At 39.4% G+C, this 14,515-nt stretch overlaps 1 protein-coding gene across 1 annotated transcript in view; it reads right to left on the bottom strand.

The window, feature by feature from the left end:
- Positions 1-14,515, bottom strand: part of zswim7 (zinc finger, SWIM-type containing 7) — a 36,177-nt gene that overhangs the window by 2,802 nt on the left and 18,860 nt on the right. The window contains exons 3-4 of the mRNA XM_080866790.1: positions 6,428-6,530; positions 2,258-2,362 (exon numbers count right to left, since the gene is read on the bottom strand). Of these exons, the coding sequence (XP_080722916.1) occupies positions 2,258-2,362; positions 6,428-6,530 (208 nt within the window). The remainder of the gene's footprint in view (positions 1-2,257; positions 2,363-6,427; positions 6,531-14,515) is intronic.

Here is a 14,515-nt window from a genome sequence, read left to right as displayed (position 1 = left end):
TGAAAATCGACAGTGCCCCTTATGATCCCGTGTGCCTTATGTATGAATTCTGGTTGCGTTTACTGACCTCGAAACGATGTTATGTGGTACACGGTGCTTGAAAATCTGTCAAATGTTTCAGTACGACTTTGCTAAGCTACAAAGCCGCACCGCTTGATGGACTGTCGGAGCATTACGACTATCGTAGGCAGGAGCCTCGCGGAGTGATACTTACTGTGCTTCAACATAATATTACCGTATTGTGTACGAATAACTTCTTTTTAAGTTTTGTGGATATTATACATGGTTATGCTGAGGATATGTCGGCCAATTTCCACTGGAAATGCCTTTTGGTTAAACTGTCAGCAAGGAATTTGCATTTCCACTGTTACATTTTTATATAACTTTAATGCACATAAAAAACAGCTGCTTGTTTAAGTGAAAATACATTGATGGTTGGGGTTTTTTTGCACTAATAAAGTTGTGGAGTTGTAAAGTATTTTGTCTAGTGTCAATTATATCGTCAGTTATATCGTTATTGCAAATTTTCAAATGTATATCGTGATAAATACTTTTAGTCATATCGCCCTGCTCTACTACTGCGTGCACTGCAGATCAGCTTCACCTGCACATTAGTCTGTCTGTGGATTTTTTTCCCATCCAATTCCTTAAAAAAGGAGGTTAAAAATGACCTTAAATTCTAAATCTGCAAAAGCAGAGAAGTTTATTTGGTAGCCTCTCCTGTGAACTGTTTACTAGCACGTGGCTATGGCAGGTGAGCTCCTTTATATGTCCACCGACCTATACTTGTCAGAGCAGTACTACCTCATCTGTCTTCTTGTGGTCATGCTGGAATCTGCAGAGCACGGGAATGAATGAAATAGCTCTAGTGAGGCAGGGCTACACCCTGCATGCGTCTCATTTTTGACTTTGGGATTGTGAGAGTTCTTTAAAATGAACGTGTCCACCATTTCGCTTCACATTTGGACCGACACAAACTCGTCTCCGCCGTCATCTAACTGGACGAAGAGTTTGATGAGCATTTACATTTTTCAGGAGGAAAGATATCAATGGCGCTGACGTGCTCATGAGGAGTCTCTATGGTCTGTTGCAGCTCTCTGTTTCTCACACCGATTTTAGCAGCGTCCTCCAGGGAACGGCCTAATGGTCAGAGGACGAGCGAAGATCGTTTACTTGCAGATATTTGGAGCCAAAACAGCTAGCTGGAGCGATGGGAAGTAGACGCCCATCAGTGACCAGACAAAAACAAGTCCTGACCACATCTGTCACACACATGTCACACACATTTCAACATGGGCTTTGTCTTGCTTGAGTTGGCAAAGATTTTCCACTTAGATCATGCTTGAATGACAAGACACAACTGTGTGTGTGTGTAAATATACTACTTTATACAATGAAAATGTCCCCCTCACGTTCCAAAATATGTAAAGGTTTGGTGTGGTTAGCCACTGCTCTGGGGGTTTCACCTCTGGGGCTATAAATACTACTACTACTACTCAAGCCCCTGACAGCTGGAGGACTACCATTTGAAGACTGCAAGGAGCAACCAGGTCAGGAAAATACAACAAACTCCTATGAGTGCTTTTCAGAAAACAAAACACAACAACCTAGGCAATCAAATACAAAGCATTAGAACCCTTTGTAGTGAAGACACCAATTATGTGCAAAGCAGAAAAACCTCAATAGCAACATGTCGTATAGCTTTCTCTTGTTATTGATATAATAGCAGCAAGTATCAACACTCTTAATAAAACATGTCATCCAAGTGCTCTTAGGCAATTCCCATGCTAACTTGACTTGGTGGTGTTTCTGAAATGGATATGAGAAGGTGAAGAGGAAATAACAGAGAAGAAAACAAGGCAGCAAATAAATTATCTAAACGGACATACAATTAAAAACTAACATAAACAGCACGCACCCACAACACTGCACTACAAATAAACATAACTATTTTACTTCCTCATCATTTATAGGAATACTGTGATGTAAAGAGCTCAGCTGATCGTTGGTTTGTGAAAGCACCCTTATCACAGGCAGTGTAATCTTTATCTGAAAAATAAAACAAACACTAAATGCAGCTACAAAAAGAAAATGCACTTTAATCAGCTTTTTTTTTTCGCTTTAAAACTATCATTGGCAAGTACACAGATACATCTGTGTAGCACTTATATTTAAACGATATTCTCTCTCCACTCCCCACATCTACCCAACTAAAAACCTTTAGTGCAACACGACATATGGTCTGTATGAGACTTACCACCAGGCCGTCATTTCTACGTAGCACACTGTAGGCAAAGGCTGGACATGGGCAGTAGTGGCAGGACAAGAAGCAAGTGTACAAACGTCCCGAACCTCCCGTTACCTGAAAGATATTAATGCAAAACATACTTAAATATGTGTTTACTGACCTCAAATGAAATAAATGTCACTTGCAGAGGTATCATTTGTTGTTTATGAGGGGGATTCTGAAATTAAATCTGACTACAGTACTGCAGAGGCAGTTGTGTAGATGAGAAGTGGAGAAAAAAAGCATGCAATGGAATGAAGGAAAACAAGTTGTTTCCCCAAATGATTCTCTACGAGTTCAGGCATAGCTGGCCGAGTTGTGGATATTACAGACGTGATCTTGTTCCATATGGATCTTTCCCTCCTTTTTATATCTATCTATCTATCTATCTATCTATCTATCTAAATTTAAGATTGAGAAATATTTTGTTCTAAAACCTTAAAAAAACAAAACAAATGTAGCTATGATGTAGACCAGCAAACAAACAAACCGTCTTTCCTAGTGTTCATATGATTACCTCAACCAAGGAGGTTATGCTTTTGGTGCTGTGCATGGTGTGAGTGTGTCTTTAAAACCTTTGAGACTACCGAACCAGTGGAGGAGAGAAGAAGAGATTGCTACGACAGATGAACAGTACCTGAAAGTCATGTCCTTAAGAAATAGGAAAAACAAAACAAAACAGCAAAGAGCGGACACAGAACCTGAGAGATGCATCTGAACCTTTTGTTTGACCCATCTACCCTCTTAGACAAGGCCTCATCAGAAATGGTCTTAGTGGAAGAGTGGCTATCAAGAAGCCATTGCTAAGGAAGGAAAACTGAGAGAAAGGGCTGAGATATGACAAAGTACACAAGAGCTGGACTGAAAATCAGTGGCAGTGAGTCTGATGGAGCCCTTTGAGTACTCTATATAAGAACCAGTCCACGTACCATTGTGGCCAAGCGTATATAAAGAGCTGACCAGTTTTTCATCTCTCTCACAAGCTCCCGGACTTACAGATTTCTAATGTTCTGCTCACTCACCCAAGCACACACCTCCCCACAGATTTACTGATCAGTTTGTAAACAACATAGTTGATGCATATCTTACTTGTGTGGAAGGTAGAGCCACTTGTAACACTGAAGACTAGTTACAGAACTCATAGGAAAGCTTGCCTTTAAGGCTCTGTTGAAGAATAGAGGTGATCAAAACACATATTTACCTTCAAGCAGATTAAGACTGTACAAGCTTTTGCCTTGTATACTGCATTTCTATGTATGTTTGCACATGTTTCAATTTCTGTATTTCCCATTTTGCTAGCAAATTAAAGAAATGAGGGGGGGGGGACTCAACACTTTTGCAGAGCATTGCACTTCATAGACCGCATGCCGGCAAATTTAGAGGAATATAATGGTGTAAACTATTCTTTAGCTTCTACCAACTACATGATTTCTCATTAGTTATTTAGATAAGTAATAAATAATGCATTTTTAAAAAACCTGGGTGGGATGCCTAATGGCCTTGGCTGACTGAAGCTGCTCATGATGTCAGCATTCGCTCCCAGCTACAGACAGTGATTTAGGTGCCGTCCTCATACACATGACACACGAGGACATTAAGTCGGTGGATTAGCTTGACACTTCACAATAACTAATGCTTGCCAAGATGGCAGAGCAGGCTCCATTATTCTCCAAAGCTTCAATGAATTACCTTTGCCTCTGACCTACAAAAGCAAAAACACCTCATTTATTCAATGTGACACTTCATTATTAAAAAAAAAAAAAGGCACAAAAGAGACAATTACATAGACTCACAACACCTCACTAAAGATGTACTTTCCACACCAAGATGAGGACAGAAGCTGTAAAACTGTGACCACATGGACAAGGACCACTACAGTTTCTAAAGAGCCAAGTTTAAAATCAGCTCACACCAGCTTTTTTTGTTTTCATGAGGCTCTGCTGCAGTTCTCACCACAAAGCTAGTGGCAAGTATCATCAAAAGACACCAAACTGCGCTTGCACTGCTTGGCAGGCATCGAAGTTTCTTCAAAAAAGAAAAAAACGCTATACATCAGCGTCTCTCTGTTACTCACTGCAGTTGGACTCAGCAGAGTTCTGGCTTCATCTCTTCTACAAGCAGTGGCTCCCATGAGAGTATTTGCCATTAACGTGAGCCAGAGGAGCAGGAACTAGGGCAGCTCTCCGTTCCACGCCACAAACTTTGGGGAAATTTATAGTGGGAAGTCATTAAGATACGCTACCCCTGTGTCTGTATGCCAACATGCTGTATATGTGCATTATCAGTCAACCCTGACTGGGTGCATTTATTCTGACTTACAAAACACAGACCTGGAGATTCTCATGTGTAATGATGAATTACTTTAAGAACCAAAAAGCCTTCATGTTAATGCTACAAAGACTTATGTTTTACATTCCATTAAGAAGAATGGTTTAGCTTATAACTAATGGCAGTTCAGAGAGGATTAAATAAACCCTCCTTACAGCCAGTCACACATCTCAGCAGGCCATGTCACCACCACCACCTTAAACTGAAACCTTAAAACATGACCTGAACTGGATATTTGATAGATAATTAAATAACTTACAGACAACATTTCATATTGTCACCTTGAACTGTGAGAAGCTGTAATAACTTTCTATTTCCCCACTATATTAATGACAGTTGACTCAAAAACATTTATTTTAAGTTTCAGTACTTCTAAGACTTCACCACTCACAAATTCTCTTTCCAAAAAAACAAAACGGTGGTACATTTCTTATCAAAAGGTCATTTGACTTTAAGAATGAGATAAGACTGTAAAGAAAAATTGCACTGAAATGCCAAGTTCTCATGGGTTATTCATAAGGTGACAAAATAACCACCACAACACGAGAAACTCCGTCCAACAGAAACAAATTATTAGTAGGAAATGACAAAAATGGCCGAATCTGTTCATTTATCATCTTCTTTCCATTGAACACACGCATCACTGCACTTCCAGTAAATGCATTTCTTTCCCAAATAAGATTATTTTTGTAATGTGGTGAGAGACGGCTGCTCCCTCCTCTTCCCGCCTTACAGGAAATTGGCATAAATGCTTGACATGTGGATGACTAATTGCAGAAAAGCCAGAAAATGAGCTAAAGCTCCAACTCCCAGTGGTAGCATATACTTCCTGAAGATGCTCCAGTCTGGTCAAAATCACAGGGCCTCAAGTCCAACCTTGAACGTTATTTCATCACTTAACCTTTGATCCTCACAGCAGTAACTTCACCTCCTTTTTTATTTCTCATTAGAAATCAGGGACCTGCTTTGATTCATTTTAGCTGGAACCTAATATGTGTCTTCATGCACTTCTCACTATGTTCTGATGTGTTCAGGTATTTTTAAGGGGTTGGTTTGATTTTAAATGCTGCCTACTGACAAGTGAAGTCAGAGAGCAGTGTAAGCTAAATGTCTGAGCCATGCCTCTGAGACATGATTTGAACAGACACTGTTAAATTAAAACTTTATATAAGTGCCACCTGGCTGGATTACAGGAGGAAACTCACAGCTGTCAAAATGAACTTATAAGATGCAAAAGCAAATTTGATGCTTTTGGATTAAAAAAAAAAAAATAAATCTAAAACTCTCAAGTGATTCAAGTTGCCAGAAATATTTAGAAATACTGATGTAAAATGGTCAGACATGAGGTAGCTGCGGTGTGAATGATGTGGAAAAGTTAAGTTGTGCTGAAAATTTCACAACACGAACAAAATCCATGTCTTTATTTAGCTGCATTGTGCTCTAACGCTCCTCTCATAAAACTACTTTTTACAAGAGGCTAAAGGAGTTTACAGGAAATTCAGGACACAATGACCACAACCTTGGTGGACTGCTTTGTTTCTCCCACTACAACTGATGCCTTGTCCCCCTGAGGCTAACTCATAAGCTTGCAGCATGACTCAGGACAAATTTCAGGAAAATAGTCCTTTTTCTTTCACATTAAGTCATTTCCTGTCTTATAAAAATGTTCTTCATGCGTAAAATGCTTTTGTAAATTTGTACTTTTAGGAAGGAATTTCTCACATGCAGTGAGAAACACCTTTTATGACCTTGGCAGGCACAGAGAAGTGAGACTCGGGCTTAAAAAAAAAAAAAAAAAAAAAAAAAAGAGACCTGAAAGGCCTTGCGTCCACTGGGAGCTGTCAAACAGGTGACTGAGTGCTGGTCAACCAAATCCAAAGCCTGTAACGCACAAGACCCGAAGACAAACTTCAGCCTATGAGACAAGAAGAAGAAGAAGAAGAAGGAGTCGTCAAAACAACAACAGAAGCTTTGTGCTCAGATTTAAAAGTGTATAAGAAAAGCAAAACAATTAATCACAGAAACCTGTCATTTCTTAATTAAAAATGCCAGATCGTCATGGATTTTAGGAGTTTGCTGATTTTTCTGTTGTTATATTATAGCAGTTTTCCCAAAATTTGAAAAAAATGGCCACCCACAGTTTGGATGATTTTTTTTTCCCCCCCCCAATATTTTATTTTAATTTTTTCAGCATAGAAAACCCCATCAACAAACAAATACAGCTCAGGCGCTGAGATGATAGGACAAGAAATAGCACAACAATAATATGAATCAATAGGCAAAGACAAAAGAAAAAAAGAAAGAAAACATTAAAATCAGAAACTACCAGTATCCATAATGAATTAAATGTCATGAATATGTAATAAACAGGGAAGTTGCAGTGCCATGGTACATGTTTATACAACGTGAGCCTTCTCAAGGCGAGTACAAAACGGAGTCCAGGATTTTGAGAAAACATTTGCTGCAGGTGTTTGCAGGTATCGAACTTTTTCCAGTTGAATGACTGATAGCATGTCATTGAGCCAGACACTGAAGGAGGGAGGAGCAGCGGACTTCCATTCCTGTAGAATAAGTCTTTTCGCGATCATCATTCCGAGGTCGATTGGCACCCACACAGTCGCAGGGATAGTTCTGGAACGTACACAGCCAAAAACTGCAATTTCTGGATTGGGTGAGATGGAAATCCCATAAGCTTTAGAGTACCAATCAAATATTTTGAACCAAAAATTGGTCAATGAGGGGCAATGCCAGAAAGCGTGAGCCAATGTGCTCTCTGATGTTTTACATCTGTCACATATGGGGGAAGTTGAAGGATGAATTTTGTGTAGCCGAACCTTGGAATAATGTAGCCGATGGACAATTTTAAATTGTATTAATTGATGTCTGCTGTTAACAGAGCAGGAATGAATTTTTGATAGGCATTTGTCCCACATAGATTCTGATATTTCTATGCCCAATTCCTCCCTCCAAGCGTCTCTTATCCTCGTAGTCTGCACTTCAATGCTGTCAGCAAACAAATGTACAATTGTAGAAATCAAATGTTTGGAGTAAGGAGGGCTCAGGAACACCTTAAAAAGGTTATGTTCATGTGGAACATCTTGGCAATTCTTCATATTGGATTGCATAAAATGCCTGACTTGTAGGTAACGGTAAAAATGTGAATGCGGTAAATCAAATTTTTGCTTAAGCTGATTAAATGATGCAAATTTTCCATCTATATAAAGATCTTTGAATATGATTAAGCCCTTCTCCTTCCAAACATAGGATTTATCATCCCAAGGAGGCAAAAAGGCATGGTTATCACATATTGGTGCCTGCACAGAGGAGTTTGGCAGTTCAAAAAAAACCTCTAACTTGGTTTAAAATTCGCACAGATTATTTCAGAACAAACCCCAGTTTCTTAAGACTTTCTGTATGAAAGAAAGAACGGCACTAGTATGGGCAGAACTTTGTGCCATCAGAAACTAAATTTGAATAAGATCAATTCAAATTTGAATTGCTCAAATTTAATCTGAATTGCTCAACTTGAATAAAACCTTCTGAAGCTGAATTTGAATTAGCCTAATTTGAAATCCAATAAATTGATTTGAAAATGATCATCACTGAATCGAAACAGAATTTTACATTATGAAAATTAATTAATTTAATTTGAAATTGTATTCATCCTTCTTTAAATTTAGCTTTTGAATGCTTTCAGTTTCACTGCTCACCATTCAATTTCAGTTCTACAATTCAGTTTTTGGGGGCATACATCTAGGCCCTTTGTGAAAGCCGCAGAGTAATCGAGCACCGTTTGTACCTGCAGACCTTCCTACAGCATCTTGAGTTGGAGCGGGACACAGATTTAAGTATTCAGAAGTCATTCGTCATGTCAGATGACCGGCAGATAAACGTTCAGGTTGGTAATAAATATATTACCTGTATAAGAAAAAGCATCATGTAAACAAATGATATCTGATAACTGTTATGCTTATTGTAGCTGTTTGCTAAAAAAAAAAAGAAAAAAAAAAGCTAAATTTAGCTTAGTTTGCCCTGGGTTCAGCTTCGACAAATATGATCGACTGTTTCCAGTAGAATATGATCAGTGTTGGGTAAGTTACTTTAAATTAGTAACTTAGAAGTAACTAGTAATGTAACTATCAAAAGTAACTTGATAGTTACTCGTTACTTTCAAAGTAACTAGTTACTAGGGAAAGTAACTTTGGTTTAACTCAGAATTCTCTTGTTAATGTGTTGCTTCCATAACTGGATACCCAGCAAGCTTTCCAGTCTTCTAGCTTGCTTACTTGCCACAAGTGCACTGTGCCACCTACCAATAGAAAGGAAAAGATAATGTGCATACAGTGGGGCAAAAAAGTATTTAGTCAGCCACCGATTGTGCAAGTTCCCCCACTTAAAATGATGACAGAGGTCAGTAATTTGCACCAGAGGTACACTTCAACTGTGAGAGACAGAATGTGAAAAAAAAAAAAAATCCATGAATCCACATGGTAGGATTTGTAAAGAATTTATTCGTAAATTAGGGTGGAAAATAAGTATTTGGTCATCTCAAACAAGGAAAATCTCTGGCTCTCACAGACCTGTAACGTCTTCTGTAAGAAGCTTTTCTGTCCCCCACTCGTTACCTGTATGAATGGCACCTGTTTGAACTCATCATCTGTATAAAAGACACCTGTCCACAGCCTCAAACAGTCAGACTCCAAACTCCGCCATGGCCAAGACCAAAGAGCTTTCGAAGGACACCAGGAAAAGTATTGTAGACCTGCACCAGACTGGGAAGAGTGAATCTACAATAGGCAAGCAGCTTGGTGTGAAAAAATCAACTGTGGGAGCAATCATCAGAAAATGGAAGACATACAAGACCACTGATAATCTCCCTCGATCTGGGGCTCCACGCAAGATCTCATCCCGTGGGGTCAAAATGATCATGAGAACGGTGAGCAAAGATCCCAGAACCACACGGGGGGACCTGGTGAATGACCTGCAGAGAGCTGGGACCAAAGTAACAAAGGTCACCATCAGTAACACACTACAACGGCAGGGAATCAAATCCCGCAGTGCCAGACGTGTTCCGCTGCTGAAGCCAGTGCATGTCCAGGCCTGTCTGAAGTTTGCCAGAGAGCACATGGATGATACAGCAAAGGATTGGGAGAATGTCATGTGGTCAGATGAAACCAAAGTAGAACTTTTTGGTATAAACTCAACTCGTTGTGTTTGGAGGAAGAAGAATACTGAGTTGCATCCCAAGAACACCACACCTAGTGTGAAGCATGGGGGTGGAAACATCATGCTATGGGGCTGTTTTTCTGCCAAAGGGACAGGACGACTGATCCGTGTTAAGGACAGAATGAATGGGGCCATGTATCGTGAGATTTTGAGCCAAAACCTCCTTCCCTCAGTGAGAACTTTGAAGATGAAACGAGGCTGGGTCTTCCAACATGACAATGATCCAAAACACACCGCCCGGGGAACAAAGGAGTGGCTCCGTAAGAAGCATTTGAAAGTCCTGGAGTGGCCTAGCCAGTCTCCAGACCTCAACCCCATAGAAAATCTGTGGCGGGAGTTGAAAGTCCGTGTTGCTCGGCGACAGCCCCAAAACATCACTGCTCTCGAGAAGATCTGCATGGAGGAATGGGCCAAAATACCAGCTACTGTGTGTGCAAACCTGGTAAAGACCTATAGTAAACGTTTGACCTCTGTTATTGCCAACAAAGGTTATGTTACATAGTATTGAGTTGTATTTTTGTTATTGACCAAATACTTATTTTCCACCCTGATTTACGAATAAATTCTTTACAAATCCTACCATGTGAATTCATGGATTTTTTTTTCCACATTCTGTCTCTCACAGTTGAAGTGTACCTCTGGTGCAAATTACTGACCTCTGTCATCATTTTAAGTGGGGGAACTTGCACAATCGGTGGCTGACTAAATACTTTTTTGCCCCACTGTATTTCCACGAGAGAAATCCCATGCCTGGACCGTCGTTGACCGCCGCCATGATTTTAGCCTACGTCACAAAATCATGTGCGCTTTTTACATCCAACAGGAAAACTGCAGTTGTGGTGCTTTTGATTGTACTCAGAACTCGGAAATTCTGCCTTCTGAATAGGAAGATGTAGGTAACACCAGACTGCAGATGAGCTGCATACAGGGCTGGACTGGGACAAAAAAAATCGTCCCGGGCATTTTGACTAGAGACCGGCCCACTATTATAGGAAAAATCATAAAGCCTTTGAATGAAAATAAACACTGTTGTGACAGTGATGTACACTGTCTTGATGGTATATATCTATCAATCGTTTGTTGTAAGACTCAGATAATAATTTTTCTTTTTTCTTTTTTTTTTTAAATAAAAGCTAGACATTTTAAATGAGAATAAGAAAGTATTTCCTTGTGCCCCCCTTTCCCTTTTAATGCCCTACCTGGCCCCCTGGTAACACTTTGCTAGACCCGCCCCTGCACAGTTACCAGCTGTCAGCTACTTAGAAAAGGATCCTGGTTTTATTTGTCTCTCAGAAACAGTTCATAACTTCCCTTCAACTCATTCATGTCACCTAAAAGGTAAACCTGTTTCTCCATCACCTGTTCAGCTCTGATGATTCAGTAAGGACATCTCCTGGTTTCATCTTCATGTTTCCCTCTCACCAGATAACCAAACCATATCATGACCAGCAGCTTTTACAGCTGTGGCTCCAGCAAACATCAGCTGATACTAGAAATTAATATTAAATAAATTCTAACAACAGCTGATCAAGCTTAAACGTGCAGCTGTTGTTTAACGCGAGCTCCGCTGGTTTCTTCTTTCTGGCGCGAAGTGGGCGATAAACAAACAAGAGAGAAAAGCCGATCACCTGATCATTGATCAGTTTCATGATTGAAGTAGAAACGGGAGAGGGAGGGGAGAGAATAAGAGAAGAAGAGGCAGCTGACAGCGTAAAGACAGAATAACTTCAGCTTTGTGTCTTTTTCATTGTAGCTGAAGTCCGGGACAAACTGTCTTCCTTTTCACCTCAATATGAAACGCGTAATATTTTCTCTGAATACCAGACTATTCTGGGTTTTTTTTAATGGGACAGTTGGCAACTCTAATAATTAACCTTATGAACAAAATAAAGTTTAACATCAGTAACATAGCACCCACCCAGCTGTATAGAAACCCCGTCATGCTAGCTAGTACGCAGTACAAAAAAGTCAGCATAACGAAAATAAACTCCACCTAAACTTGGTTTATATCTGACCCAGAAAGACTGCAGGTCATAACTTCTTACCTGAAGTTCAGTTCTCCTGACACTCGGACCGGTGGCCGGTCCTTAGTTACTTATTAAAAAACACGATTTACAACCTGAATAGGTGATAAAGCGATAGATCTTTCAGCCCAATTCTACTTTTTCTGCATAATCCATCATACAAAATGTAATCAAATGGAAAAGTCTCTTTTTAAAACTTGTTTTATCCATTTTAATCTTTTAACTTTATGCATCAGGCAAAAATTTAATTATATGCAACATTCTCTGACTGGAAGAAATTAGTTTAACATTTAAACCTATTTTCTGCACATTCCAGCACATAAAATAAAATATTTTTTGTGTTTACACTCAGTCTTTCAAATAGATGCAAGTAAAACACAGCAGAAAATAAATAAAATCAAAGACTAGCGGTCCTGTTGCTCTATTTTCACCTGTAAAGCAGGAGTGGGGTAGGCGGAGGTTTACCCTGGTACAGGTGTGCTGCAGCGGTCAGTGGAAGAATCCGCGAGTTTCTGTGAATTTCCCATTACGTCGTTGCGCAGTTTTCTTCCCACGCACAACGGACGCTAATGTTTTTGTCACTTTTTATGGAATCAAACTCAAAGTAAGGTCAGTACTAGAGCAGGGCGATATGGCCAAAAATATCTATCACGATATATATTTGAAAATTTGCGATAACGATATAACCGACGATATAATTGATGCGAGACAAAATACAACTCCACAACATTACTAGCGCAAAAAGACAACCTTCCATTTATTTTCACTTAAACAAGAAGCTGGTTTTTATGTACATTAAAGCTTTATAAAAATGTAACAGTGCAAATGCAAATTCCTTGCTGAAAGTTTAACCAAAAGGCATTTCCAGTAGAAATGGGCTGACATATCCTGAGCATAACCATGTATAATATCCACTGAAGTTAAAAAGAGGTGCTTTGCAACATTAAACTGCAGTGTGCAGTACGTATTTTTCGGACCATAAGGTGCACGGGATTATAAGGCACATTAAGCGAAACAAAGCAGTCAGATAAATCAAACTTTATTAAACTCATTCTTCTTGCTTCCTCCACTTCTGTACCATTGATTCATTAATGTTGAATTCTCTGGCAGCTGCTCTATTCCCATGTTGTTGCAGTATATTAATGACTAACCTCGTATTGTGGATGGATTATCTCAGTTGTTCTCCTGACTGAAGTTTGGTCCGTTTACAGTATCCTGCCATGCGATTGCATTTGTCTCTAACCATGAAGAACCTTCACGTTAACTTTTATAAGTGGAAAAGTGTTAGTGTTCGTCCTCCAGCTTCACTGTTTATGTTATGCTAACATAGCTGTGTCGCTAGCGATCACGTAGCACATCATTATATACCAGCTAGCCCAACTTCAGTAACCCTACAAACGTCACTGCTGTTTAGTTTCCTGTCTTCATTTATGTTGGAAGTGATAGCAGAGCTGTACGTTTGATTTTTTTCAGAAATCTCTCCGTCAGAACATGCTATATCATGCTTAGGTAACTAGCGAAACTAGCGAGCTAACTTCCGCTAGCTTCCTGCTAACTTCTAACTCCGTTAAATGTAATAACTTTTGTTTTCATGGATGCCTGGAAGTTAAACTTTATAGTTACACCTGGTAAAGCAGCAATGCTGATCGTTTTATTAAAGATGAAAGAATTTAGACAGTTTTTAACTCTAAGTGATGCTGCAGTGTTGTTTGACCTGAAGAATACGGAGTTTAGGACCCAGATTACTCCCAGATTTAAGAGCATCTTAGTCCGACAAATATGACAATAACAACGGCCGCTTGCATGTTCTGCAAAAAAATGTGCTTTGTTGGGTATCTGACGGACAAACACCAAACCAGTTCCACATCACTGAAGTTGCACCATTTTTACAAACCAATTCTGGTTCATCTGTTTCACTCAACAATCGGCCATGTGCGTATGAAAACAAAGGCACTGCGCATGCGCGTTTTACTCCCATTCTATCGCGATATTTCATTTTCCTATCGTTGCCTAACATTATACCGGTATTACCGTGAACGGTATAATATGGCCCAGCCCTAGTCAGTACTTCCACGCTTTAAACGCTGCACGCTCATCCTCTCTCCTGCACTCGATATATGATCCATTGTTGATCTGCACACAGCTGTTGTCACGAACATCGCACTCGCTTACGTCATTGTCATGAGACATTCTCGCAAAAAAAATAAAAATAAATAAATAAAATTAAATAAAATTAAAAAATTAAAAAAAAAAATCACGGTTTTAGTAACGCAGTATTCCTACGGGAAAGTAACGGTAATCTAATTACCGTTTTTGCAATAGTAATCCCTTACTTTACTCGTTACTTGAAAAAAGTAATCAGATTACAGTAACGCGTTACAAGTAACACGTTACTGCCCATCTCTGGTCCCAACACTGAATTTGATATACAACTATCACTGAAACAGCAAACTTTGTGGGGGGAAAAACCTCAACACTTCTCATTCTCTAAATGTTTGGCCACAGCTGTATATTACACTATAAGTGCTTGTTCACTCTTGTCAGTAATTACATTTCTAAGTTCTCTTTGTGCAGTTACAGGTAAACAATATCCAATATTTTATCTAAATGACTGCTTTGTCTTTGAAAAGGTGATGGTCCAGTTCTACTC

Source organism: Rhamphochromis sp. 'chilingali', assembly GCF_963969265.1.
Source record: "Rhamphochromis sp. 'chilingali' genome assembly, chromosome: 19".
In the NCBI taxonomy this organism is placed as follows: Eukaryota; Metazoa; Chordata; class Actinopteri; order Cichliformes; family Cichlidae; genus Rhamphochromis; species Rhamphochromis sp. 'chilingali'.
The sequence above is the reverse complement of the archived record's forward strand: the minus strand, read 5'-3'. Positions and strand labels throughout refer to the sequence as shown.